At 43.4% G+C, this 27,666-nt stretch overlaps 1 protein-coding gene across 6 annotated transcripts in view; it reads right to left on the bottom strand.

Annotated features, from left to right (window-relative positions):
* Positions 1–2,339: 2,339 nt before the first annotated feature.
* The window catches only part of APP (amyloid beta precursor protein), a 262,737-nt gene continuing 237,410 nt past the window's right edge, over positions 2,340–27,666 (bottom strand). For 3 of the 6 annotated variants that reach the window (XM_028115529.2, XM_088024143.1, XM_088024148.1), the window contains 4 exons: positions 21,751–21,804; positions 15,438–15,538; positions 12,642–12,788; positions 2,340–3,535 (listed from right to left, as the gene is read on the bottom strand). In XM_028115529.2, the coding sequence (XP_027971330.1) occupies positions 3,434–3,535; positions 12,642–12,788; positions 15,438–15,538; positions 21,751–21,804 (404 nt within the window). In that variant the 3' untranslated portion in view covers positions 2,340–3,433. The remainder of the gene's footprint in view (positions 3,536–12,641; positions 12,789–15,437; positions 15,539–21,750; positions 21,805–27,666) is intronic. The other 3 variants (XM_028115501.2, XM_028115510.2, XM_028115519.2) reach the window with 1 other exon arrangement.

The following is a 27,666-nucleotide window of genomic DNA, read 5'->3' as shown; positions in this document are numbered from 1 at the left end:
CAAAAGACCATTAGAGAACATTTCACATATTCCACTTATAGAGTTGAGACTAAAATTAGGTGGCATCAGGGGTTGAAGAAAAATACATAAACATTTATGTCTGAGTAAACAGAACAAATACAACTGAAAAAAATGGGAGAAGGGGGAGAAAAGGGGAAAAGCAGGGTTAAGACCATTCACTGTTGTGTCGGTGGTAGGAAGGGGTCAAAGAATATCATTTGGGAAAGACACTTCGTAAAAGTTGAGAAAAAAGGGAGCGCGCTACAAAAATCATTAGTAAAAATGTAACCACTGGAATGAAAATACAGAGCTTCCTATAAACCCCAAACACGCACGCACGCACGTATGCATGCACGCATGCACATATGCATTCGCCGAGAGACACAGTAAATATAATACACTCAGTAATTACAACAGATGACAGAACTGAGAGCAAACATAGCAGTCATATCATAAAACTGAATGCGCCTAACTTGCCTATTAAAGCCAAAAAGACTTCCAAATTGGCTCATCTAGCAAAACCCCAAACTCCGTGCTGTATACAAGTCACGCACTTAAAACACAGCAATCGAAAAAACTAAAAATAAAAGGGGTGGACCAAGATTTATCAGGCAAATGGAAACAGTAAGGCAGTCAGGTTTGCAATCCTGCTGGCAAAATAGATTTCAAGCCCCAAAGGAACGAAACAGAAAATTCAGAAACACAAAATGGCCCTTGAAAAGATCAAAGAATATTGAACTTTATTCACCCATCAGGTTGGCCATGCCAAACTCCTCCCAGGCCTCATTGATCTCTGGGCTGGACAAATTGCCTATTGATTAATCCCTGGACCATTTGGGGAGTCAATGTATCTCAAGTTGAAAACCACGATTAGAAAGCGTTATCATTTCTTTTCATAAATTCTACCCATGTATCTATAAAACCTATCTATATAGGCTTTAAATTTTCTCATTAGCTCTGAAATGATCAAGGTTAAAACTTGAGGTTACTGGGATTGAAGGCTGCCTGGGAGTAACATAATATACCTTTGAGCAAGTCGGTTTCCATTCACCAGTGTCCTGAGCAATGTCCCGTCTGTCCTACGTTCCCCTAACTGTCCCTCACTGGCACCTTCTCGCCAGGCGAAACGAAGCTCAAACTTAGACCCAAACTCTCATACGCAATGTCATGTAGCCATCGTGTCCACGTGCCCGTAACAGAAGGGAGAGAGATGTTTTGTTCTCGTGAAAACAAGACACACCCAGACAAGTTTTAATTGAGTCTATTCATTAAGCCTAGTGCGTGATGACACGACCTTGATTAATTCTCTGTGCTCGGTGTTTTAACTTAAAAGGTCGAATCTAAAGCTAAAACGGGAAGGCCTGTGCACATTTTCAGCTGATTCCAAGCATAATACAGCAGAAACACCAGGTCCGTGTGTTCTTACGACTCTGGCATAACGAATGGATAGGCTTCTCCAATTAAAAATCATGCCCTTAGATACTGTTTTAAAATAGCCATAGAGCAGTGCTTCCTAAGTAGGGGCAATTTAGCCCCCCCAAGGGGCACGTGGCCACGTCTGGAGACATTTTTGACAATCGCAACTGGGGAGTGCTCCTGGCACCTCGCGAGTAGAGGCCAGAAATACTGCTAAACATCCTTCAATGCTCAGGACAGCACCCCAGAACAAGGAATGATTCCCTACAGAGTAATCGTTGTGCCACAGTTCAGAAAATCTGCCTTAGAGACAGCTGTCCACTTGTCTTAGCTTTGAATTCCCCCAGAAGTTTTCTCTTCATCTCTATTTGAGATGGTGATGGTCTGTCTGAATGTCTGTGTCCCCTCACAATTCTTGTGTTGAAATTGTAACGCCCAAGGTGATGGTATGGGGGTGGGGAGAACTCTGGGTCGTGACTCAGGTCACGAGGGTACTTCAAATGGGATTAGCGCCCTTATACGATGTGAGATCTGCGACCTGGAAGGTCCTCACATGACCAGGCTGGCACTTTTGACCGTGGACTGCCGATCTCCAGAACTGGGAAAAGGAAGGTTCTGTGGCTTACAAACTGCCTGGTGTGTGGTATTTTGTTACAGCAGTCTGAGCAGATGAGGACAGGGATGAATGTGAGGACCGAGATATGGCCACAAAATACTCTGGACCAAGGTAAGAACTGAAATTAGGTCAGTGAAGTGTTGGACTAGCACCGGAAGAAGCATGTTGGCCCTGATTTCCTACTCGGACTTGCAGTTAAACTACAAAGGTGTGGATGTCCAGGGTTAGGTTACACGAGATTTCTCACTTTGGGGGATTTCGTGCTCAGCAGGTGGTTACCACAGAATCATTCACACCAGCACAATGGTGCTCCTCCAAGAATGTATTTATTTACATGAAAACACCGTTTTATACAAATTGAAGACAAATCTTAAAGGGTTTGTCCAGGCAGGCCTTCCCCTTCACTTTCTTTCGCTGTCATTAACAAAACGTTTTAGACCGGTTAAAAGAAACTGCATCTGCCTCTTCTTCTCCCCCAACCCCCAATGACTCTGAATACTTAATGTCCCTAGTTAGCCTTTAAAGAAAACTCTTGCCCAGGGTGATTTTATTTAATTTATTTATGTAATACAGTGTAGAAAGCTATCATGGTCATAAGCAATGATTCTGTACAATCATCCTGCGGAAGATTTTTTGGGAGAATTCCTGGTAATTTGAGACCAGCAGAGCACTCCCTCCCCCCACCCCCCTCACCCGTAAAAGTGCTTACAATGAACAGGGATTCTTTTCTTTATCAAAGATCCAAAGGTACATGGACAAAAAAGTTTCAATTCTCAATGCCTAATGTGTGCACATAAAACAGGCACAAAGGAATAAATGTGTATCCTCGTAATTCCTATATCACAAATCTAGCAGAAGCAGCAATCTGTACAGTAAAATGCAATCGTGGAAAAAAATTCTCTAGATCATTTGGAATACTTAAAAATGCTCAACTTTAAAATGCATAGTGATCAGGAAAAGAATATGTAGGCAAGAGAAGCAGCTACACTCCCACGTTCACACGAAGCATCCCCCATCGATTCTTAAAGCATATTTCAAGTAGGACTTAATTGGGTCACAAACCACAAGAATAATATACAACTGGCTAAGGGGCTACGAGATAAATAATCAGGAGAGAATCTATTCATGCACTAGTTTGATACAGCTAAGTTCTTTACAGTACACAAAACCCATTAATAATGTAGAGACCAGAATGTAAAGAGAGAGAATACATTGATGATTTGTATATTAATTCAAGTTCAGGCATCTACTTGTGTTACAGCACGGCTGTCGAAAGGCGATAATGCGTAAATAATAAAACAGAAGGGCTTGTTTCTTTCCACATTATTCTATAAATGAACACCGATGGGTAGTGAAGCAATGGTTTTGCTGTCCGACTTCAGAGGCTGCTGTGGCAGGGGTCTAGTTCTGCATCTGCTCGAAGAACTTGTAAGTTGGATTTTCATAGCCATTCTGCTGCATCTTGGAGAGGTGGCGCTCCTCTGGGGTCACAGCAGCGTCAACCTGAAATGCAAGGGCGAGGAGAAACGAATTAAGAAAACTGATCCTTTGAGGGTGCACACGCTGAACGGTAAAGGATAAGGAGTACAGTTAGCTTCTTTCCTTCCCACGGACCCCTCCAAGCAGGACGCCTGTGCCCACTATTACACAGATGCTCCATCCGGCCACCAGGTGGCGCCTAAAACCTTGTCGAGCTGGCTCTGCCCGCAAAGTGCTCATTGGTTGCTTCCGCGCCCCCCCCCACCCCCCCAACTCCGCTTAACAGTAACTGGATACACGCCGCGCAATAAATATTTTTTTTCTTCCCTGTTGGCTCACTAAGGGACCAAAAGGCCACAACGGAAAATTGTTTTACTTGAAAGTGTGGTGCTAAGCTGGAAAAAAAAAAATCTAAGAGCATCATGGAGAGTATACTGGCAGACGCTTAAATAAATCTAGACTGCTGATGATCTTTCCACACTCATTTTAATTGGTCCCTGCTTTCACTACATTTAATATGACAAGAGGTCTGAGAATCTTTTAATTAAAAGGATGATCTGCATATATCAAAGGGGCCATGTGGCAAGCAAAAGTGGAAAAAATATTCAAAGAATATACTGTTCTAGATTATATACATATACATACATACATATATATATTTAACTGAGTACTAAGACTATAGAAGTATGTCCAGCTAAAGATTTACAAACAGACCCCCTGTGTTGATGTGCTGTATGTCTAGGATCAGGCCAGCAGCTGCAAACCGGGCTGTGCCCCCCCCCCCCCCCCCGGGCCCGCATCACTGTTAGGACAGAGCAGGGAAGGGGTATTTGCTCTCTGCACATCCCGCAAGGTGTACTGAGCCCTGCGACATGGGGAGTGGCTGTTCACGGATACATCATCTCGTATATCTGGCGCACCACTCACACTGCACAGGAGGCAGGAAGTACTTAACTCTCTGCCGAATGAACGAAAGCTGAGTCTGGTCATTCCACCTCTTGAGCTGCAATCGCCCCTTCGGCTAAGGCCAGGACAGCCAGAACGGGACCGCGTGCAGCTCCCTCAGGCCGCCCGCTGCGTGCACGATTCCCGAGTTCCCATCCACAGGACGTTCCCGTTCCGCGGCCCGGTCAGAGCTGCCTGCGCTCTGCGGCCAGTCCTCACGTTCCTCCGAGCACAGGCCGGGGCCTTTCCCCTGAGAACAGAGCCGCCAAAGAGCTCCCGCCAAGTCCGTACTCGGAGGACACTGCGCAAAGGGACGCTGCGCACCGCCGACCTCACGGGAAACAATCGCAGCAGGTGCTCCTCCTATCCCTCCTCGTCCTTTGACCTGCTGTGTTGTCCACAAAGGAGGTCACCGTGCGTTAACTGGCAATTGTGTCACTAGCCACGGGCTTGTCAGTTCAAACGCCATCATTAAAGATGAGCACCAGTGATGAGAGATTTCATCCACTCCCCGACTCTGCTCGCCAGGAAAGAGCCTGTCTGCAGCACGAGGGCCATACGAACCTGGACATCTTTTAGTCTCTGTGCCACATTTTAACTGATATTTCAAATGGTGTCAAGATTAAAAAAAAAAAAAAAAAAAAGTCTTGCTGAGGAGATCCAGCGCAAAGCTGCCATGTTTCCGAGTATAAAAAAAAAAAAAAAAAAAATGCCGCGCCACGGTTAGAATATCACCCTTGTCTGTCCTCCAGGAATACACCAACCCTCACACGGGCTGTCACCTGTCATCTGCATTCATCAGGGTCAGGGGAACACCTGGCAACTTAATCGTTTATCTCTTCAAAGGCCAAAGCCAAACGCTTCCAACAGCCCTGCCAGAAATGTGAGGCTGAGGCCCGGGTGGAATGCAGGCGTCTAACTTTCCTGCCTTCTTGGCCCTTTTCCACCTGCTGGGAGGGCAACTCGAGCCTCGCTATTCCTGCAGCAGGGAGGCCGAGCCCTCAGAGGGAGCTTCAGGAGGAGGGCCTAGTTTTATAAAATGGCGCCCAAGGAGTTTGGGTTGTCTCTCTTTATCCCGAGCCCCTCGGAAGCTGAAGGTGCAGCACTGAGTGCTCACATCCGTGGATAAAGCTACCACTAAAGGAAGAGCATCAGGTAAGGGGGAGGCTTCCTCCCCGGTGGAGCTCAGGGATAGGTCCTTCAAAGCTAAGCTACTGCATTGGTGGGGGCCACCAGGTTAAGGCCAGCCCACTGTGGTGCAGGCAGGGCCTGGGCATTTACAGCTCAATATATACATATATTTTAAAGATTTTATTTATTTGAGAGAGAGAGAGAGAGCGCACACAAGAGGGGGTAGGGTCAGAGGGAGAAGCAGACTCCCCGCTGAGCGGGGAGCCCGATGCGGGACTCGATCCCGGGACTCCAGGATCATGGCCTGAGCCGAAGGCAGTCGCTTAACCAACTGAGCCACCCAGGCGCCTGGCATTTACAGCTCAATAATAAACCTCAATATTATTTCCCTTAAAGCAGAGCTGGGGGAAGTTGAAGCCAGTGATGCCTGTTCTAGGGGGACTGAGGGAACAATGGAGTTGGAGACAGAATCCCTGCTGGCCGCCAGGCAGGAACACCTACCACTTGCTGAGATGAAAACGTGCACATGTGCACACCACCTCTGCACATGCCCCCCCCCCCCGAATTTCTGGATTAGATCTCATCAATAACTGGTCCTAAGTCGTCTTCTGGCTCTAGGCTCTGTGCCCTGTGTCTTCATGGGAGACCCTGGGACCCTCTGCACTGCACTCTGGCCTGGCGTCAACCTTTATTCCTTCACTATATCCAGAGGAATTTACAACTCAACTGTCAAGACTGCAGAGATGAAATTCTACCTGGGTCTCCTCCGTGTCATGTCGTCTCTAGTGTGGGGCCGGTAAGCCAGTAAACTCCACGTTTTAATTTTATTATGCAGAATAATAGGAGGACGTGTTACTGGGTGTCCCTTGCACGCAGGACACTGAGCTAGGCTGAACTACAGAGTCCTGACGCCTAAGATACTCCATTTCCGCTCATCCAAGGGAAGGAGAGGATAAACCACAGTGACTTAATACATCATCACAATGGGGGGTTAAGAACATCCAAAGAGCTAGTGCAACAGGAAGGAAAACAAAGCAAACATTAACCAGGTTTTCAAGCTAGTATCTCTCCTCTAACCCCCCGGCGTTGGGTTTTGTGTTCAGTCGTGTCCACGTTCATTTTCTTAACTATAATTCCATCTCCTTATGAGTAGTTCACTTATGTTTGCTGCCTATGTTAAGTGATCTTTCCCACAGGCAATGGATTCCTTTGCTATGCCTTCACCATCATTGATCTCTGATGCTTTCCTTTGACACTCTAGTATTTCTTCCTGCTGTTTGCTTCCAGCCACGAGAGGTTCTGGGTCCAGCCACTCTTTTCTGTACTTCTGCTTCGCATTTAACCTGATCCACAGGTTAAACCTGATTCAACTGCTCCACAGCACCCACGTTAGTGGTAGCTAGGTACCTCCACCCTGGTGGGTCAACTTCTTGCCAGAAAGAAAGGACCCCTCAGGACATATTTTTATCACGTTATCGGTATGATGGCACATTCATCAGGGAAAGTCATATGCTGTAACTCCATAAAAAGCTAACTGGGACCTCTCTTCTTATTTAGATCATTAATCAGATGGCTGGGGGAGGTGTGAAGGATGGGAGATTTCTGATGGTCCAGTTATCAGACCCGTGAACGGAAGAAATTTTTATACCCTATAATAAAGAGAATTTGTGCCACCACCCCCCCCAATTTTTTTGTTAGATATATTTGGCATATAACATTATGTAAATTAGGATATACAACCTGTTAACTTGATATATTTATACATTGTAATATGCTTGTCATTGTAGTGGTAATTAGCACCTCTGTCAGGTCAGAGAATTATCTGTTCTTATCCTTTCTTATTAGTGTTTGGAATAATTAAGTTCTAGCCTCTTAGCTAGTCTGATGATTATAATAGTTTTGGGGTCTCCATTCATTACACTGCGCATTAGATATCCAGGCCTCATTGACAGCTTGCTGCCAGTTTGTACCCTTAACCCTCTGTCCTGTTCCCTCCAACCTCCTTGTTAAAGGGGAGGTGTCTCCATTTAGAAGGAGTGGTGGAAAGAGCTACAATATGCATTTTGGAATATCCATTGTCAATCAACATCAGTGTAGAAGAGGGCCATCTGGGGTCAGTGGACGGGGCAGGGCCTTATTAAAGCAGGAGCAGTTGGGATCAGTCAGCCGGTGCTGGGACCCTCAGCCACCAGAGACGGTGGGCACCTGGGGGACACAGTGGAACAAAGGGCCGTCACATCACCGCCTGAGACACCAACAAAGCACAGTCATCTCCTTGGGGAGCGTGGCTCGCTAACGGCTTACGTAGTGAACCTCTGGCCTTAAAGCTAAGCAAATCATCACATCACAATGTTTACTGCTTATTTTTTAAAAAACATAAACTGGCAACCGCTAATTTCCAACTGGTAACAGCTCTTATTAATAAAAACACTGGGCTCGTTTTCATTTCCAGGTCTCTGCGATCTCCAGCAGGCATCTTCCCGCTGTGAGAAGGGAGGTCCTGGAGACCGTGGCTTTCATCGTTTCTTCACGCACTGATGGTGTGAAGCAGGACAGTATTCCATCCTGACAGACGCAGGCCAGTCTAACTGGAAATGCTCATTTATTTATTTATTCTCAGTGAGGCAGGGTTACTCACTAATGAAGCAGGTGAGCCAGAGCTGGGAATAAGCTTGCTCCTGGGGACCTGAGTGTGAGAGCCTGCTGAGATGGGCAGAGAACGTCCGGGGGAGGGTCCCGTCCATTCGGGGTCGACGCTGCTCTGCTCTCGGAGAAACGCTGCTCTGAACCCCACCCCCGGCACCCGATACTGCCTGGGCCAGGGGAGACAGCCTAGGTGCCTCCGTGGGCCGCAGCTCTTCGTGTCCACGTTCACCCACCCCAGCCAGACCACAACCTTCCCGAGGGTGGCAGGGATGGCGAATGGCACCTTGGACGAGGTTCTGGTCCGGGGCCGCCGAGCAGGGCTCCACACAGAACCGCACACGGGGATGCTTCCGGAAAGGAGAGCAAGGAAGGCCTGGAGGGGGAGAAGGGGGTGGTTTCCAGGCTCTCGACACCTGCACTTTCAAGAAGGAGGAGGTGAGGAGAACTAAGGAGAAGAAACACAATAAAGGAGGGCACTCACTCGGGAGAGGTTTCTAGATGCTCTCAAGTAGTGAGTGGAATGAGTCTCAAGAGAAGAGCTGAACAACTGTCCTCCCTACAATTCTGCTCCTTCAAGGATGCCTCCTGGCTTCAAAATGAAAAAAAAAAATCTTTTTTTTCTGGAATCTGTGTTCAAGTGTCAACTTATGCTCTGACAACCCAAATCCAAGGAGACTCTTCTTAAGGTGACTAACCACAAGAAACTTTTAACCCAGGCGGCTGTGATGAGGCTTAAAAGGTAACTAGTTCTCAGGGTGTCTGGATGGCTCCGCAGGTTAAGCCTCAGACGCTTGGTTTCAGCTCAGGTGAGGGTCTCAGGGTCTTAAGATCAAGTCTCGCCTCCAGCCTCCAGCTCCGCGCTCACCACAGAGTCTGCTTGTCCCTCTCCCTCCCCTTCTGCCCCTCCCCCCACTCATGCTCTCTCTCTAAAATAGATAAATAAAATCTTAAAAAAAATACAAAGGTAGGTAGTTCTCTTGTAGACAAGAGATACTATTTTCTACACTTCAGACTGGTTACTGAAAGGAGAGAGATCAATGATTCTCAAAAATGACCGCATGTCCAATTCAGCTGGAAAATTTTCAACACTCAGCTTCTAAGCCCATTTGGAAATTGTTTCCTTAGGTCTGGGCTGGGACCTTTTAAATAAGTAGCTGGTAAGTCTCATGCACAACCACGGCAGAGAGTCCCCGAGAGAGACCTTGCTTTTCTGCCCAGCATCCCTGGGCTCTGTTAGAGGCTGAACTGCATCCTCCCCAAATTCCTATGTTAAAGTCTTGCCCTCAGTGCCTCAAATTTGACTGTATTTGGGGACAGGGTCTTTAAAATAGTAAATTAAGGTTAAATGAGATCATTGGGGTAGACCCTAATCCAACAATACTGGTGTCCTTACAGGAAAAGGAGATTAGGACACAGACATACACAGAGAGAAGATGACGTGAAGGCCCGAGGGAGGCCACCTACAAGCCAAGCGGGGAGGCCTCAGAGAAAAACCAAACCCGCCGACGCACTGATCTCAGACTTGCAGCTTCCAGAATTGTGAGGAAATAGTTTCTACTGTTTAAGCAACCCAGTTTCGGACGTTGTGATGGCAGCTCTAGAAAACCAATATAGCTCTTTGGACTTCGGTGCCTCAAACAGGCACTAGACCTGATAAAAAGGAAGATCCTTCTTGGGTAGATTCGTCAGCCCGAGGGCATTACACACACAATGACCGGTGACAGACGGTGACTACACTTACTGTGCTGAGTGCTGTGTAATACACAGAGTCGTCAAATCACCCCGTTGTACACCTGAAGCTAACAGAACATTGTAGGTCAACTCTACTTCAATTAAAAAACAAAAAAAACCCCCATACAATATATTAAAGAAACGAGAAGGGCCTTTTTTTAATGAGTGAGCCTTCTTTTTTTAAATTCAATTAATTAACATATAATGTATTATCAGTTTCAGAAGTAGAGGTCAGTGATTCATCAGGTGCATACAACACCCAGTGCTCATTCCATCACATGCCCTCCTTCATGCCCGTCACCCAGTTACCCCGTCCCCCCACCCCCTCCCCTCTAGCAACCCTCAGTTTGTTTCCTATGATTAAAAGTCTCTTGTGGTTTGTCTTTCTCTGATTTTGTCTTGTTTTATTTTTTCCTTTCTTCCCCTATGATCCTCTGTGTTTTTGTTTCTTAAATTCCACATGAGTGAAATTATATAATTGTCTTTCTCCGATTGATTTATTTCACTTAGCATAATACCCTCTAGTTCCATCCACGTCATTGCAAATGGAAAGATTTCATTTTTTTTGGTGGCTGAGTATATTCCACTGTATATATACCACCTCTTCTTTATCCATTCATCTGTTGATGGACATCTGGGCTCTTTCCATAGTTTGGCTACTGCGGACATTGCTGCTTTGAACACTGGGGTGCAGGTGCCCCTTCGGATCCCTACATTTGTATCGCTGGGGCAAATCCCTAGTAGTGCAATTGCTGGGTCATAGGGTAGCTCTATTTTCAACTCTTTGAGGAACCTCCACACTGTTTTCCAGAGTGGCTGCACCAGCTTGCATTCCCACCGACAGTGTAGGAGGGTTCCCCTTTCTCCGCATCCCCGCCAACATCTGTTATTTCCCGACTTGTTAATTTTAGTAAAAGGGACTTTTTAATTATTCAAGTATGAAAACACTTTTGTTTTTTTTGCCCAAACATGAAACGAAAAAAAAAAAAACTGTTTTGAGTAGAAATGAAGTAAACTGATGCTAACAAGGATACATCTCACACTGTTTCAAAGGACTCAAGCTCAGAAATACTATTCTCAGAAGAGCAGTACCCCAGAGTCGGTGACACGGTCATGGCTTATCTGATGTGTGCAGAGGCTAGTCTGTCCGTCAACCCATTCTTTCATACCTCAGTGCTCCCCGGCACGCAGCACGTCCACACCAGTCCGGACAGGGAGAAGAAAACTCAAAGCCAATTTCCACCAGCAGATCTCATCAACAAGCAGCCTGGAGAACGTTGAGGGCTGAACACAATGAGGTTTCTGGCTCTGACAGACGTTTAACTTATTTAACCCTGTTCTGCCCTTCTCTGACAAGAATGGTATGGAGATGTGTCTTTGGGGTTAGTGAGAAGTTTGACTCACTGGAAATATCTGGACTTCTCTCTGGTGGAAGAGACAATGGATAGGATATGGGAAAATCTGTATTTGGACCTTGGCCCTATTTCGTTGGACAGTGGGTGAGCACTTCTGTATGGGTCTGTCTTCTCATCTACAGAATGAAAAGATCAATTTGACTGATTACTGAGATCTCTTTCAGCTCTAAAAATTCTCCTACTTCTCAAGATGTATTCATTCACTTTCTCTGTTTCCTAGAAAATTACATATACTATGAGGATTACCTCCCTCGGCCCTCCATGGCCCAACATCAGAACTGCATTTTGAATGCACCTGGCTGGCTCAGTCAGCGGAGCATGCCACTCTTGATCTTGGGATTGTAAATTCAAGCCCCACGATGGGTATAGAGATTACCTAAAAATAAAATCTTAAAAAAAAATGCGTAAGAACTTATCCGTAAATTTTCTATTTCAGTATTTTGTATCATGGGTTTAAGAAGTCATATTCCAGTCTTGTAGCTACTCTATTTTGTTGGGGTAACCCACAACTTCTGTGCTTTACACACTCATGGTAGTCATATGTTGGCCTGTGGGGACAAAATCCTGAAGTGTCATCACGCAGTAATTGTGATGTCACGTGGTGAATCTTCTCTCCACCTCCAGTGTGACCGCACGAACCCCAGAAATGAAGATACTTCAGGTAGAAGTGAAGGGCAACAGGCTGAACATCTGGAACAACCTTGTAAACTCTCTCAGCTGTTTGGTATCATGTAATTTTCTGTGAAACTTTAAAGGTAAGACTCTTTCCTGAAAATTAGTATTAATTGCTGGTACCTGGTTTTACTTATAAGTCAGGCTCTTTAAGACAAAAAAAATTAGGGAATAAATGAGTTTAGGTTTTTTTAGGTTTTTTTTTTTTTTTTTTGAAGCAGACTTCTACGCCTTCCTTTCCATTTCTAACTTGGTAGTTTTTTTCTTTTCTTTTAAATGTTCGAGGCTAATCACAGTATCTTTAAGCCAGGCATCATCACTAGTAGTATTTGACACTTCAGTACAAATTCTAAGAAGCTGAGGGAGCAGCGTACAACCCAATGCCTTGATCACAGTATTTCTAAGTCAGAACGATGAAAACCAACACAAGAAAACAGCTGCCAAACTTGAGCACCATGCAGGAATCTAGATTTTTTTTTTTTTTTTTTTAAAGAAGACACTTGGATGATTCTTAGTTTTAATGCCAAGCAAAATCTCCTGCTAGTCTTTCTTTAACTCCTGCTTGCAAACACGCAGCCACATTTACCTACCTCCACCACACCGTGATGAATGGACGTGTACTGTTTCTTCTTCAGCATCACCAAGGTGATGACGATCACTGTTGCTATGACAACTCCACCCACCATGAGTCCAATGATGGCACCTTTGTTTGAACCTACATCTTCTGCAAAGAACACCTTGAAAACAAGACAAGAAAAAGGATTGCAATTGCAGGAGATCGCTGGAAAAGGTATGTGAAGAGTTTCAGTGTCTACCTTATGCTGTAAGTTTGAGTTGGTGACCACTCCATTATTTCCATTATTTGGTGCATACTTGGAAAAAAAAAAAAAATCACACATTCTAGCTACAACTTTCAACCCCCTGCCCCCATGGCCTTAGGAAGGCAAAACAGTAGCCAAGAGGAACCTGAAACCCTCCGACAGGTGGGACATCTGGTGAGAGGTGGGGTGGGGATCTACCAAAGGCTGGAAAGAAAGGCATGGATCGTGATTTTGAAAAGAGGTCGTCTGGGAGACCTGATGCATGACCAGTCTGCCTTAGGTGCTTTTTCAAACCCACAGATGTCCTAATTTCCTTAGAGGGACATTACTACATAGGAATAAGGCATCTGAGACAAAGGAGTTCATCCGAAGAAAACAGACACTTGTTACCGACTTTTAGCCGCAATCATTCAGTAGGACGGTATTGAACCTCAGAGAAGCGTAATGCTTAAAAGAGTTTTTTCAAAGGGCAGTAGCAGGCGATGAGATAAGAATTTTAATGGTCAACAGAACTCCTGATTGCTTACTGTTTTCTCCAGAAACCCCACTCAACCTGTTGTTTTATTCTTGCTGTTTGTTTGTATTGGACATCAATGAATTTTGGAAAACACCATCAGAGATATTTATTCAGTCTGATAACTTCGCTGCACAGCATTCAGCATTCCTTCATGTTGTTTATGAAAGCAACTCACTATTTCTCCACTTTATCTACCTAACTGGAATTATAAAAGCATGTGGCACCTTTTATAATCCTATTATGTAAGGAGGTGATCTTCTGCCACATCACCTGGCCCAACTACTACTAAGTATATACCACAGTTATTATAGAAATTAATGAAAACAGCTCCCTAAAGAATTCTCTCGGTCTGATCTCAACACAGGAAGATGACCGATTTTCCACAGTAACAAACATCCCAGGGATCTGAAAAGGCAATATAAAATACGGCAGATAGAGCCGATTTCTAAGCATCTTACTCAGGGTATATCTGCAGCAAAACGAGGAACCATTCATAATTATTCCCCTTTCTCAATAAATATGCTAGCTCAACATTTTGAGCTAAATATTCAACAATATTTATACAAAGCAAATCATTAATTAATGATAAAAATGTGAGGTAATCAGGAATAATGCAAGTCTGGACATCTTCCTATGCCTTTAAGAAAATACTGTAATTTTGTAATATTCATTGCACTAATTATAGTACATTATCTTATCAACGAGCTCAGTAGAGGGAGCTGATTCTCCTAATTGCTGCCGCTACCATTAGTCACAGTGGCATCACAGGACTTAGCGTAATTGTGGAGAGGGGCTTGTATGACACGGACTCCAGAAAAATGCAAATCCGCACATTAATCTTCAGCTCCGTGCCCCACCAGCCCCCGACTCTTCAGCGGCTCCCCCAGAATTTTTTGACCTCTTCGGCATCAGCCAGATCCAGACTGCCCCTAATTTCATAATAATTGAGATGGGATTAACCTGCCACAGTGAAAATCATGCTTCAAAAAAACCCGAAATGTTCTTGTACAAAAAAGATTATGGGAGTTGAAATGCAAATCTGAATCACAAGCCAGTTTTGGATTTGCTCCAATTACTGAGAGTGAAAAGAGGCATATGCAATACTTCACTGGCGTTTCTTCTGGAATTTACTACTTGGATTTATATTTATGAATATTAGAAAGATATTCTCTCCCTTGAAAAAGAGCACGCATGTGCCCGCGCCCCCCTCCCCCCCCCCATGTGCACTGTAAATGCCTGAGAGCGAGTACTTATTATTGCTAGGAGAATTTTATTACCATTTTTTTGGTTGACTACTGAATGTGCAATAAAATTGTCTTCTTTATTAATTTAACCCCCTTACTATGCATAGTGATAAGATGAAAGAAACCCTAACATAATGCAGGATTTGATTTATCCGAAGCTTCTGGTAAAAGATTTTATGTAATTACGGGAGCTGCCTGCAAAGAGGATGGGTGCTCTTTGATTTACTCTGAGTCTAACATTTGGGGGAAATAACAGTGGGTGGGAGGAGATTTTGTCCAAAAAGGAAGCTGCCATCTTCCTTGCCCAAATCTTTCAGTGAGCAACACTGCTTGGAACATCATGGGGTCCTGCTCACCTCCCGCCCCCACCCACCTTGGTAGAAACCCAGAGATCCTACCCCTGCAGAACTTAAAACGTGGGCGCTGGGGAAGGGACGGGAAGGAAGGGCAGAGGGAGAGACGAAGAGGCACAAGGAGACAGTTAACACACGCCAACTTCAAATCCACCTCTTATAAACCCGTCTTCCTAGAAAACAGAGGGGAAATGAATTAGAGCGGATATTGTGATATACATTAATTCCACTCTAAGCCCTGAGTGGGCTTAGCGGCCTTCTAGACACGAAGAACTACTATATAAAGACCCTCTTTTTCTTCTCTTTATGTGTCCATGATGACCCTATAGGCAACTGCTTCATTCTTTTTATCTTTTCCTTCACTGGCTTTCTGGCACAGCATGAACAAGTATGAACAGGTCATCTGGCGAGACAAACTGGGTGGCAGGAAGAGGTAAATTATTTTACGTACCAATTTTTGATGATGAACCTCGTATCCTGAGTCATGTCGGAACTCGGCATCCATCTTCACCTCAGAGATCTCTTCTGTCTTGATGTTTGTCAAGCCTGAACCTGCAATAATCCATAAGCATCACACCATAATTAAATGACACACGACACTCAATTCATTTTCTCTGTAAACACAAACGCTGTAACACAAAGGCTACCAGAACCTTCTTTCTAGGTCTGGAGTGAGAGGAAACAGATTAATGACTTTCTTCAAGAAAACTGACACCCTGTATTTACACCCTTAACCACTACCTATTTCAAACAAAAGGAAATTAAAGATTAAAGAAATCTGAAGTTAAAGCTTCTACTGCCTTTAAACACACGTTATAATTTTTTTTTTTTTTTTTTTTTTTTTTTAATGGGGAAAACCAGAAGTTAAATGCTAGCTGGGAGGTTGGCAAGGATGCATTCCCAGAATATACTAGTCTGTTTCAGGGGCTTATTGTTTGGCTGATTCTATGTCTTTTTCCATGCGTTCTCATTCTTTCAGAAAAAAAAATAGAAGTCTTTAAAAATGAGCATTAGGGCGCGTGGGTGGCTCAGTTGGTTAAACGACTGCCTTCGGCTCAGGTCATGATCCTGGAGTCCCAGGATCGAGTCCCACATCGGGCTCCTTGCTCAGCAGGGAGTCTGCTTCTCCTTCTGACCCTCTTCCCTCTCGGGCTCTCTATCTCTCATTCTCTCTCTCTCAAATAAATAAATAAAATCTTTAAAAAAAATAAATAAAAATGAGCATTAATTACCTGGTGGAATCAAACTGCTACTTTAGGGCTTTGTTCCAATTACAAATAAATTATGTTCGCGTATCTATGCAGTGAAGCATTGTAAAAATCATATTATTTATTTAGTTTGGTGATTTAGTCATAGATACAGAATATAATTGCTTTGTCTGCTGAATAAAGATTTGCAGTACATAATTTTAGAAAATGTTTCAGTGGGACTAACAGAATTTATAACTTACTAACTCTTCTCTATAAATTGCTACATGAGTCTTACACTAATCGTTGTAATAAATTTCATTTTTCAAGTAACAATGTGAAGCTACAAAACAAAATGCAAAGTCATTTTTAAAACAAAAAAATGAAAGCACAAAATAGAAGTATCGGTTTCCATGTTGTGGCATATAAATATCCAAAGTTATAATTTTAGGATGCAAAAGGCTTTTAAAATCACGTCCTCTGCAGTATTCTCACCCAAGGGGCAAACCCTCAGCTCCTGAGTGAATGGAGAAAAATCTATCAGTTTGCCTCCATTTCGGATAGCTCTGCCTACAAGAATGACAGGCTTCCTTACATCAAGCCCAGATCAGTTCCCCTAAGGCATCTACGCGTGGAGCCTGTTCAACGCAGAGCAAGCTCGAAACCTCCCTTCTACCTTATAGCCTTGAGCAGACCAGACACCCGAGGAGAGGCACTGTGTTCCTGACGGCTCTTGCTCAGGCTACACGTTACCAGGTCCTTCAGCTCCCACAGTACCTCATTTCTTGCTTTTTGTCTAGTCACTCTTACAGTCTTGTCCACTAGGTGCCGTGAAACTTGTCACACACCTTGCTGAAACCGAAAAGCACAATGTCCACAACATAGCCGTGTGCCAACCTCACACAAAATGAAACGGAGGACAGTTTGACGAGACCACGGGCACCCCTGCGGGTTGTGACAGATCCCTGACTCCTTGTCCAAACGTTCACAAAGCTTCCATTTAATAATTCATCTGAAAACAGAGCCGACATCAACGTCAGTCTACAGTTGGCCTGTAGACGGTCCGCTATCTTCCCAGCTCTCTGGCCTTCCAGGGGTCCACAGAGATCGTGGAGAGTGGTTCTACCATTTCACCCTCCAGGTCTCCTATCCTACAATCTGTCTGGGTCACATGGACTTGGGCGTGGGAGAGAGGCGTCGTAGATTTAGAGCACAGCCACAAATCTGCTAATTACTCCTCCTTCCCAGAGGTGGGTCTGAATTCCCTTCTCTCGAGTGTGGACTGGATGGAGTGTCTTGCTTCCAACGAACAGACAACAGAGAAAGCGATCATGAGTTCTGAGTCTAGGTCAAAAAAGGCACTGCAGTTTCCTTCTTGTTCTCCTTCTCGGATCACTTGGTCTGGGAAAGCCAGCCACATGTCACAAGGACACTCAAGCAGCCCTACAAGAAGGTTCCCGCGATGAGGTATGGCGGTGTTCTGCCAACAGCCATGTGAGTGAACAGGCCCACCAGAGTCAAGCTTCAACTTCGGGTGGTTGCGGCTCTAGAGGGTGTCTGGACTGCAACCTTCTGGGAGTCTCGGAGCCAGGAGCACCCAGCTAATCCATGCCTGAAATCCTGATCATTACAGTAATTATAAGTAACTAAATGCTTGTTGTTTTAAGCTGCTAAGTTACGGAATTGTTTGTGGCATAAGCAAGAGGAAACTAGAACAAGGAGCTAGTGTTTTCTTTTTTCATCTTGATCTACCTTGGGATTTAATTGCCTTCTTTCAGAAGATCACTCTCTCTAATATAGACATAAAGTGGGACAGTTTCCCTTCCTCTCTCATCTTTTACCGTCCCTCACTGACTGTCTCTCAACCCCTGACCCTATCTCCCAAGAGCTGTGGGGCTATTCTTTTTTTATTTTCTTGCTTTGAAATTGTCTGCATTTTCTCATGATTTTCAACTCATTCTGACCTCTAATCTTCCTGACATTGTGTTTATCGGACTGTGATACAATGCTCTGTTAATTTCTCATTGGCTATGTATTTTTTATCTTCCTACGGGCCCTTTTAAATCTGACACGGGGTTATAACCACAGTGATTTCTTTACAGATCACCCTTTTGCTGTCATCAGGATCTAGCAATGCAACAGTTAAAATTATATTTCTGAGACCTAAAGAAAAGTCTCTTCAATAGTCTTTTCTTTTAGATTTGTGGGACCAACAATTTGAAAAAACAGGAGCTCTCTGCTCAAAACTGTAACAGCCCACATTATTTCTGAAAGGAGAGTGAAAATACTTTTGGTACTCAAACCAAAATTCAAATTCGCATAACAAGTCAGAACAACAGATAGTTAATTATAGCTTAATAGTCTGCGAGACTCTCAGGACAAAGAGATCTTTCTAGTTCATTTTTGTATAGCATGTGCAATCACTTAGAGAAAAGATTTTCTATACATTAAGCAAATCTCACTAAAAGGGAAGAAAAATTAGTAAGCTTGCACATAGGGAAACATCATCGGCAATAAGCTCACATAGCATGTGATGAAATGTGAAATGTGATGTGTAGATTTAAATACATCACGGGGACCTTTTGCTTATAGGCTCATCAGGTGTGTTTTCTAAGCCCTGGTGTGACTCCAGGTCTCTGTGTCATGGTAAATGAGCAGAATATGTTGTTCACTTGAGGGGGGAAGGAGGCATGTCCCTCATGATACCTTTCACATGGCTTGGAGGTCAAGGACTTGGTCTCTCCTTTATGAGGCCTGGAGAAGGGTGGTAATAAATTATAGCGGAAAGGGTAGCTTTCCGCTCCCTGTGAAGAGCTTGCTAATGTATTTTCCTTCTTTATTTTGGTCAAATGGTGTTACTTGACCTTCAGAGCCCATTTTTCCCTGGAAGTAAGCCAGGGGAGTAGCTGTAATGGCCACTATGCCCAGAAATCACCACTGATAACATGCTTTCCCTAGCTGACACTACATTCTAAAAGTGATGTGTCCTGGCTTTTCAGATTTGAAAGACAAAGAGAAGTCATCTTCCTCAGTCATGATTATACACAAACCCTTTCTTTGTGTCAGAGTGACAACAGCAATTACTCAATGATGCCATCAACTGAATGACATGCTATGACAATCCCGGGAAGGTTCTCTAAGTTTGGAAAGTCTAAAGATATAATTTGGCACGCTGAACTCAAGCATGCAGTCTCCTAAAGTGTGATGTTGGAAGAACCCAACCTAATGCTATGAACATAGCAGGGAATTGGTCCAAATGCTCAGGAGACAGACTGTAAGCACAGAAAGACAGAGTGAGGTCTCGCTACCTATCCAGCAATAGAGCTATTCGTAAACTAGACTCTTCCTCACTTTGGATCTGATCATTCTTTCTTACCACATGGCCCTTCTTTCATTGGGGAAGTCCTCGCCTCACACAGTACAAGAAAGAAGGCTGAGCCTAGGCCATACTCTCATCTTTGAATCCTTCCCCTCTTCTTTGCCAATGGATGAGACTCTAATCTTTCGAAAGCTTTCCCGAAGCTGACCTACAGCATGTGCCGAGGTTAACACACCCTCGGCGAGTGCCCCATCTGCTTACATTACAGACGCCCTGGTTTATACCTTATGTGGGTCTGTATTCCCCTGCCTTTTTAATTCCATCTCCTCTTTTAAATAGGCCAAGTGTGTTCCTCTTATTATACTTTAAGCTCCTGAGAACAGGGACCTTATCATTTCACTTCTTTCCACGCACCACAGCATTTAATGCCCTGATCTTTGGGAAATACCAAAATGAAGTATTCCTGTTACGGAAACATTGTTATTGTTATAATAAAGGCTTCAGATGGCTTTTTCCCCTGACAAAACACCTCTAACTGCTTTCTAGCTCTTCCCTTAAAACAGATTGTTTTGGGGAAATGCATGGAAGTTCTTTTCATGTTAGATTTTTTTAAAAGGGGGGGGGAACCAACTTTGGTGGTATCAACCTCCCCTCCCCCAGATTTCAATTAGAACACACTGGCCTAGAGGGCCCAATGGAGGAACTTTACAAAATTGGTTGAAAGAGTGTTTCTAATTCACTTTTTATTCTTGTAGATGAAAAGCATCTCTTCCTTAAATATAAAATAGACAGTGCCATAAAAAAAGGCCCAAGGCAAATGACCATCCACCCACTCACTGGTCTCAGCTCGTTAGAATGGAACTGACCCTCAGCCCTGAGCTCCACCACGAGCTGAGCAGGATGCGGATGTCAATGGGCTGACTCCTTAAAATTCACTTGTGTGACAATGGCAATAAGGAAAACATTAGGAGAGCCCAAACTGTGTCTGACTTACTATCACTTAAGTTCCTCTGAAAAGCCCTAAAGGCAGAGATTCATAAAATCAGCGAGAACAGCCATCAAAACGGGTCACTCCACTCTCCCTGACGCCCTGTGGACAGCCACACAGAGGCATGAAGATGCCACAAGGCAGATTCAGAGTTCTCATCTTTGGCTGTGGTTGGGGACAGAAGTGACCTTAGCCGGCACTGGCAGTGCAAGGGGCCGGGTCTGTTCTTGGCCTGCCACCAACTGAACCCGAACCAGGGACCTCCATGTGTTAACATCTTCCAACAAGGTGAATTCCCTGGCCCTTGACTATTGCACGGGGTCATTACGGGGATAAGGAAGAAGATAAACACAGGAAGGTATCCATTGTTCGTGGAGTTAAATCTCTCTAGAATACACAGCCATATCAACTCAGTAACTACTTTCTTCGATTCATGGAAAACAATGGGTACTGTTCGTTGGGCAGAGTTGTGCATAAAGTAAAAAACCAGGCTTGTGTGTGCTTCTGTTGTGGTGTGGCATTGATTTTTAAAACAGCTTGAGATATAAGCTGAATACAGAGCAAAGGGTCAAAGTGTATTTCTTCTTAATGCTGGGGAAACTGTAAAAAAAAAAGTGTCTATTTTTCAGTGTTAATGGGAATTTTAAATGGTAACAAAAAGAAAAGACTTGTATACAAAACTATGCACATACATCCTTTCTGTCATTTTAGTTACTCGTGGAGAGTTAAGTCCATACAACCCACGAAAAAGAAAATGTAAATATTTCTAGGCTCTAGAGGTAGTCCTGTTCTGCTATTTTTAGGAAGTCACATCTACATGAGAAACCGATTGAAGTTTGAGCCCAATTCAGTCAGAAGAGGACCCGTCTGCACACCAAACAAGAAAGGAAGGATGAGATATTCAAAGCGGAAACCCCATTGTCACTAGACAGAGTGCGCATCTGTGTGGTGGTTTTCCATTTTTGAGGACAGAGAGGTCTATATACTCTTCTCCACTTAAAAAAAAAAAAAAAATCCCATAAGTTGGAAGGGCTCTTTTATTGTTTGAAAAGGAAAGCTCAGAAAGAAAAACAGATTACTTCAATAGGAAATTGGAAAATAAAGTGTAAGGAAAAGCAAAGGGAATTTTTGAGAAGTCTGGTTTCCAAGGTCATTTCAAATCCTCTCCCTTAGTATTTGCAGTTGAGACAGGCTAATAGCGAAGAGCGGGGAGGGCGGGTGCTCGAGCTCAAGCGCAAGGTGCTGAGAGGTAGAAGGGAACCGGGTATACCTGGTCGGGTGGTCAGTCCTCGGTCGGCAGCAGGGCGGGCGTCAACAGGCTCAACTGGGCACAGGAAGCAAGATACACGGAAAGCAAACAAGACAAATCAAGATGGTGAGTTGTGGCTCCTGAACACAGAGCAGGGAAAAGCATGAGAAATACATAAGTTATAAAAAAGGAACAGGTGGAAAAGAACCACAGTGAGTTAATCCCAAGTATCAGGGAATGGGAGGGGGACCACTTCAAAAGGCTTATCGCAACCGATGGGCCAACCCTACTCCTTAGGGTTTTCTAATAAAAGCACTCACCAGGATATGCAGCAACATCAAAGAAGAGGGGATGGGGAGTGTGGAATTACCTCTCATTGAGTTTAGGGATGGTTTCTTGGCTTTTGATTAGAAATAAAATATAATATACCCAGCCTGGTGGAAAATCTTGAAGATACCTCCTTTTACAACTGTCCGATCTTATTTTACAGTTAATTAACTACAAAAGGACTCCATTAAATCCCCAGGGGAAATGCAAATATGAATTTATCGGAAGAGGAAAGTCTCACCACATAATCTGCCATTTAGTGCACCAAATTTGCTCCCATTGTGAGGGTAAAAGAAGTAAACCAGAGAGTCAGTCTCTCTCTAATTTTAAAGGCTGGTTATTATTTTAATAGATGACATACAGTTGTCATGTGTGAAATGTGAGTACTTCCTTTCGTATTTCTCAACTTCCACAATTGTCCCTTTGTGAGAATTCTGGGCTGGCCCCAAAGGAAGCCTTGCATGTGGCACCATGGTGCCCACCATTGCTTACCATTAGCTGGCATTTCCAAAGTGCTTCTGAATCTCAGAAAATATTAACTTGAATTTAGACTGGTCTTTGAAGAAACGGGCAAGGGAGAGAAACAGAGCTTTAAGGATTCATAAACGGACAAGGGGCAAATGAAGCCGAGGGAGGGGGAAAAGCCCTTTGGGTAAGGCCTGGGAAATATAAGGCAAGAAGGTAAGGAAAGGTGAGCCAAGATGTCCAGGGGAAGTAAGGTGTGCTCGATGGGCTGGCTTCTGGATGAGCAGTTTCAGGAAGACCATCCAGCTTACTGAGGCACACAGCTTGGCATCCCCAGGTGGGGTTACAAACCCAATCGATCCTGAATGTCACATGTTGGCAGAACAGTGAGGGAGAAGAGAACAGCAGGATGTTAAGCCTTCAAATTATGAAAAAAAATCAGGTTTCTGAGAATACTAAGACATTTGGATGAATCCAAAGAGCAACGTGGTTTGGGCATTTGTTATGCAGGGTGGTGGCATGACACTCGCACCCCAAGCAACTTTGGGCGAATGGCCACTTCTGAGGCTGTTTCTTCATACATAAAATAGCCTCTTCTCATTGTAGTGAGAAACAAAACAATTTTAAAACCTGTTTCAGAAATGCTCTAATACTATGAAACTGCATTTATTAAATCTTCCCTAACAACTCTTGCTGAGAGGAGGACTAATTTCTACTACTTTATTGCTATGATAGGTTAAGACATCCTGTTGGAACTCACACATTTGAATGACATAGATTCTCTGTGTTTCACCTTTTCCCCATCTGCAACAGTATTTAGTGACAGTAATAACTCTTCGTAAAACAGAGTTAACGGAGGGATTATTGTATTTTTTGATTATTTCCTCATGAGAGCGCCAATGGTGCTTCAGTTGAAGAGAACAGCATGCCCAAGCACACTCATGGAGCAAAAAAGGAACTCGAAGTGGGGATCCCATTCCTCAATGGCTAAATCATCAGAAACTGTATTTGACTCATGAGAGAATCAGCAGTTAATCTGTGGTTTAAATACAGGCTGAAGAGCTGCTAGTTGGTCACAGGGTCCACTTTAAAGCCACCATTGATTTACTCCGTGATCTTGGGCAAGCCAAATTCTTTCCAATCCTTAGTTTTGTTGTAAGTAAACATGGTTTTTCCAGGGCTCAAATGTGCACACATATGCACAAGAACCTTACAAATGATAAAGCACTATTCCACAATTCCTTAAAGAAATACAGAAAAAGCATCAAATGTATAGACAAAAAAAAAAAGTCTGAAAGATATTACCACAAAAAGCTATCATTAGTTATTTCTGTGTGAGGAGATTGTTTCTAGAAACTTCTCTGCCTTTTCTTCCCCATGTGCATGTATTGTTTGAAAACAGTAATAAAACCTGGTCTGTTTTTTAGGAGGGTGAAACAATTAATAGTTTTATTGACTTAAACTCTAGCCTGCTTTAACAGTTTGAGGCTGATTCAGTATGAATTAATATTCAGAAAGTAACTCCTATGTTGAGTGAGCGGACATCTATCAATTTTTTTAAAAGACAATTACAACATCATTGCCAGAAATGCGTATATACATCTACAAGACAAAGTGGTGCATTATTTCCCAAGTCCAACACAAATACTTTCTAATTTTCCAAAACGAACTATTGCTTGTTGAACTAGAAGGTGACGTCAATATAGTGTTCAAAACATTTTACAGTAGCTGTTTAGTAAATTAAAAATAAGAAAGAGGTCATCTTAAAGGATGATAAACTTAGGCAGAAATGTGTTATTCCCATGCCTTCAATAGTTTTGAATCAAACCTTCCCCTAAGAGAGGAGAGAAACAGAATGATTCACATTCTGGGGCTTCTGAGTCTGTTCTCATGCTGCTTGTAACAGACCAGTTCTAAGCTGAATGCTGCCTAGCACAGCCTGCCACCAGGCCAAAGGGAATGGAAGAATCAGCAGGAAAACAGGCCTGAAAATAACATTATTTATTTTCAATTCCAGCACTTATTTATGTATTTATTTTTTTTAAAAGATTTTTAAAATTTATTTATTTTAGAGAGAGAGGGTGTATGTGAGTGGGGGAGGGGGCAGAGGGAATGGGAGAGAGAATCTCAAGCAGACTCCCCACTGAGCATGGAGCCTGACTCAGGGCTTGATCTCACGACCCTGGGGTCACAACCTGACTGTACTGAAGAGTCGGACACTTAACCGACTGAGCCACCCAGCTGCCTCTCAATTTTAGCATTTAAAGAGATTTGGTCATTGCTTCTTTATTAGGCTAATTAGAAATATACCAGTGGGCAAGTGCACTTTGCAATTATAAATATACAGTCTTGTAAGACCTGTTGTGGTCTTTGAGAATATTATAGTATTTCATGTACGTATTCTATGCAAGGAAGCTGACTGTTGGCCGCTCCGTGGCTGGCCTGCTCAGCCAATCGGGATCAAGCCAAACAAACACAGATGCCTTTAGCCAGAAAACTTCATGATCCACGGGAACAACAGTTTGATAAATAACAGCTTCACTTTAAGTTACCCAGTTAAGTTTCGTGGATATGAATAAAACCACAAAAAAATCCCTCAAGGCAAACCGTAGCTGGTCAAAGAGCCTAAAATATCGGAAAACTGTGATATGCTTAGTTTTTCAATATAAATTAAAAGAAGGCCTGGGTGCCTGATCCTCTGTCTGGACTCGACTGACTGGTCTTAAGAAAAAGCAACAAATTGTTGGTAAGCGTCTGAAGCTATGAATGATAAGGACTGCCTGAACAATGAAAGGAAATCCTTTGAGAATTTTAGGTATTTTCAGTGGCTCAGTGTGTGAGCATGTGTCTGAGACATTCACGAGGAACAAGGCCCTGGGGAGAGGGAAGAAGGGGAGGAGGGCAGAAAGGGGGAGATTTTAGGACTGGGTCATTATATGGCTTGTTATAGTCGTTAATTTTTAAGGATATACTGTTTGGACTATAGGGTGATTCTCCCTGGGAGTCGCTGGTAGTAAGATCCTGATTCTATAGAAGGAACAAATGAACGAACGAACGAACAAAAGGAACGAAGGAAGGAAGGAAGGAGGGAGGGAGGGAGGGAGGGAGGAAAATAAAGGAAAGAAAAGAAAAAAAAAACTACCCTAAATATTTACTGTGTTGTAGATACTTTGCCTGCCATCTCACTTAACGCTCATACCTTATCTCTGAATTAAGAATTATTGTCACCTTTGTTTTACAGACCAGGAAATAGCCACAGAGACTCTCTAACTTGCTCACCACACCCAGCAGAGCTGGAATTGAAACTCTGATGATCCACACCATTCAGGACTGTGGGGTAGCTACTGTTCTGTGGGATGGTGGGGATGTGAAGGTGTTCTTGGTTGTTACCATGAATACAGGGCAAGGGAGGATAGCACTGGCTTCCAGGGGATGGGGACCGAGGATGCTAGATGCCGTGCACAGGGCAATCCCACACACATAAAAATAGCTCTGCATCCTCTATGACTTCCTAACTTCCTACTGGACATTTGTTTATCTATGATTATGTGAGTCTACAGTGTAACTCAGGTGAATATATAAACACAAAGCATTTTTTGCATAGTTCTTACTGTAACCTGGACACGCTAAGAGCTCATCACCAGGTACAATGAGGGAAGACTGTTTACGTTAGAGCCTTCCCAAGAGTTGTTCACTATGTCAGGAAATCATCCACTGTTGCTCACAGAACCTGAATCGTGGAATCAGCCCTTGTGTCAGTCTACATTTATATCTGTCACATCCATACAGGACAAACACCTGATCACGTCACTCTTTCCACTAGCAGTCAAGCCTGAATACTCATGCGTTGAAACACTTATTATAAATTACATCCATTATATTGATTTTTCCCCTGAAACACTGTCAGTCCGTTTTATTTTAAGATTCCCTGTTAAGGAGGCTTTTCAAAATGTTATAAAAGGAGTGTTGGGTCTGATAACAGTGAGAACCAGAACTCAAGCTCTGAGATCCTCTGAGATTCTTGCCTTGTAATACTTTCATGTAAGATTTTGCTTTATCAATGACAGGTCTTTAACAAGAGTATCAGCTCTTCTGATGAGGCTTGGGCAATGTGAGCAGCTGGGTCCTGGTCAAGGATCCAGAGGCACTCAATCAAGGACTTTGCCCGAGTGGGCATCTTGGCAGCACCCAAGGGCCCGGGGGGGGGGTGTCTATGCGCACAAGTGCAGGCTCCTAGGACCCATGGCGAACAGGCCACTCTCAGAGTCTACTCCTGAGTGGAGGTGTTTAAAGTCCATTGCTGTTCTGGGGTACCTCTAAAATCTATTGTGCTTAGCCTTCCAAAAACTGATCACTTTGGAGAAACCCAGTAGTGAACCCAAAGTTCCTTCTTTGGGTTATCCGGCAAGTGTTGGGGGGAGAATCACTGCTTGCCTCCTAACTTGGACCGAGACTTCTTTCTTATTTGATTTGGGAGGATTGTCAAGGGGTAGAAGACCAGGAAAACGGTGGATGTGTTGACAGTGGCATCCAAGTTTGGATTTTAGGAAGCAGGTTTGGTAAAATAGTTCCTCCCTCTATTTCTCCTTAAAAAGAACAACCAATATCCTTGCATTTCTTTTCCCTAAACAGAGTGGGTCAGTTTGGCTACTATTTAAAAATTTTAATATAAGCCAAACGTTTAGTAGAATACATCTACTTTTTACTGGAGACCACATATATTCAGATATACATATGAAATCAAGATGAAATGCCTGGAGCACATAAAGGAAGATTTATTTAACTGTTGGTATTATTTATACTACAAATATCATAAATGCAAAGTTAAATTTACCTCCTTAAAGATACCAAGGAAATGCGGTATTCATATTAAGTAGTTAAGCTCTCAATAAGAGTGAGAAAGTAAAGAGAAAATCTGAAATTCAGGAAGTGCAACACCTTCTAGAAGAATATACACAATTTTGCTATTCTTGGTGCTATGTGGCACCAAGATCATCGCATTTCACTGTATTCATTAAATGTGAAGAAGCTAACATAAACAGGGCTGAGTGTTTTCATTGTTGTTGTTCTTCCAAAAACTCTGTATAGCCCACATTTGTATAGGATTCAAAACATTTAAGAGAAATACCAAGTGTTACATCAAAC

This window comes from Eumetopias jubatus, unplaced genomic scaffold (genome assembly GCF_037043125.1).
Source record: "Eumetopias jubatus isolate StellerSeaLion01/CBP00866 unplaced genomic scaffold, mEumJub1_p1.0 scaffold_1, whole genome shotgun sequence".
NCBI classification, from domain to species: Eukaryota; Metazoa; Chordata; class Mammalia; order Carnivora; family Otariidae; genus Eumetopias; species Eumetopias jubatus.
Note: the sequence above shows the minus strand (reverse complement) of the source record. Positions and strands in the feature narration are given on the sequence as shown.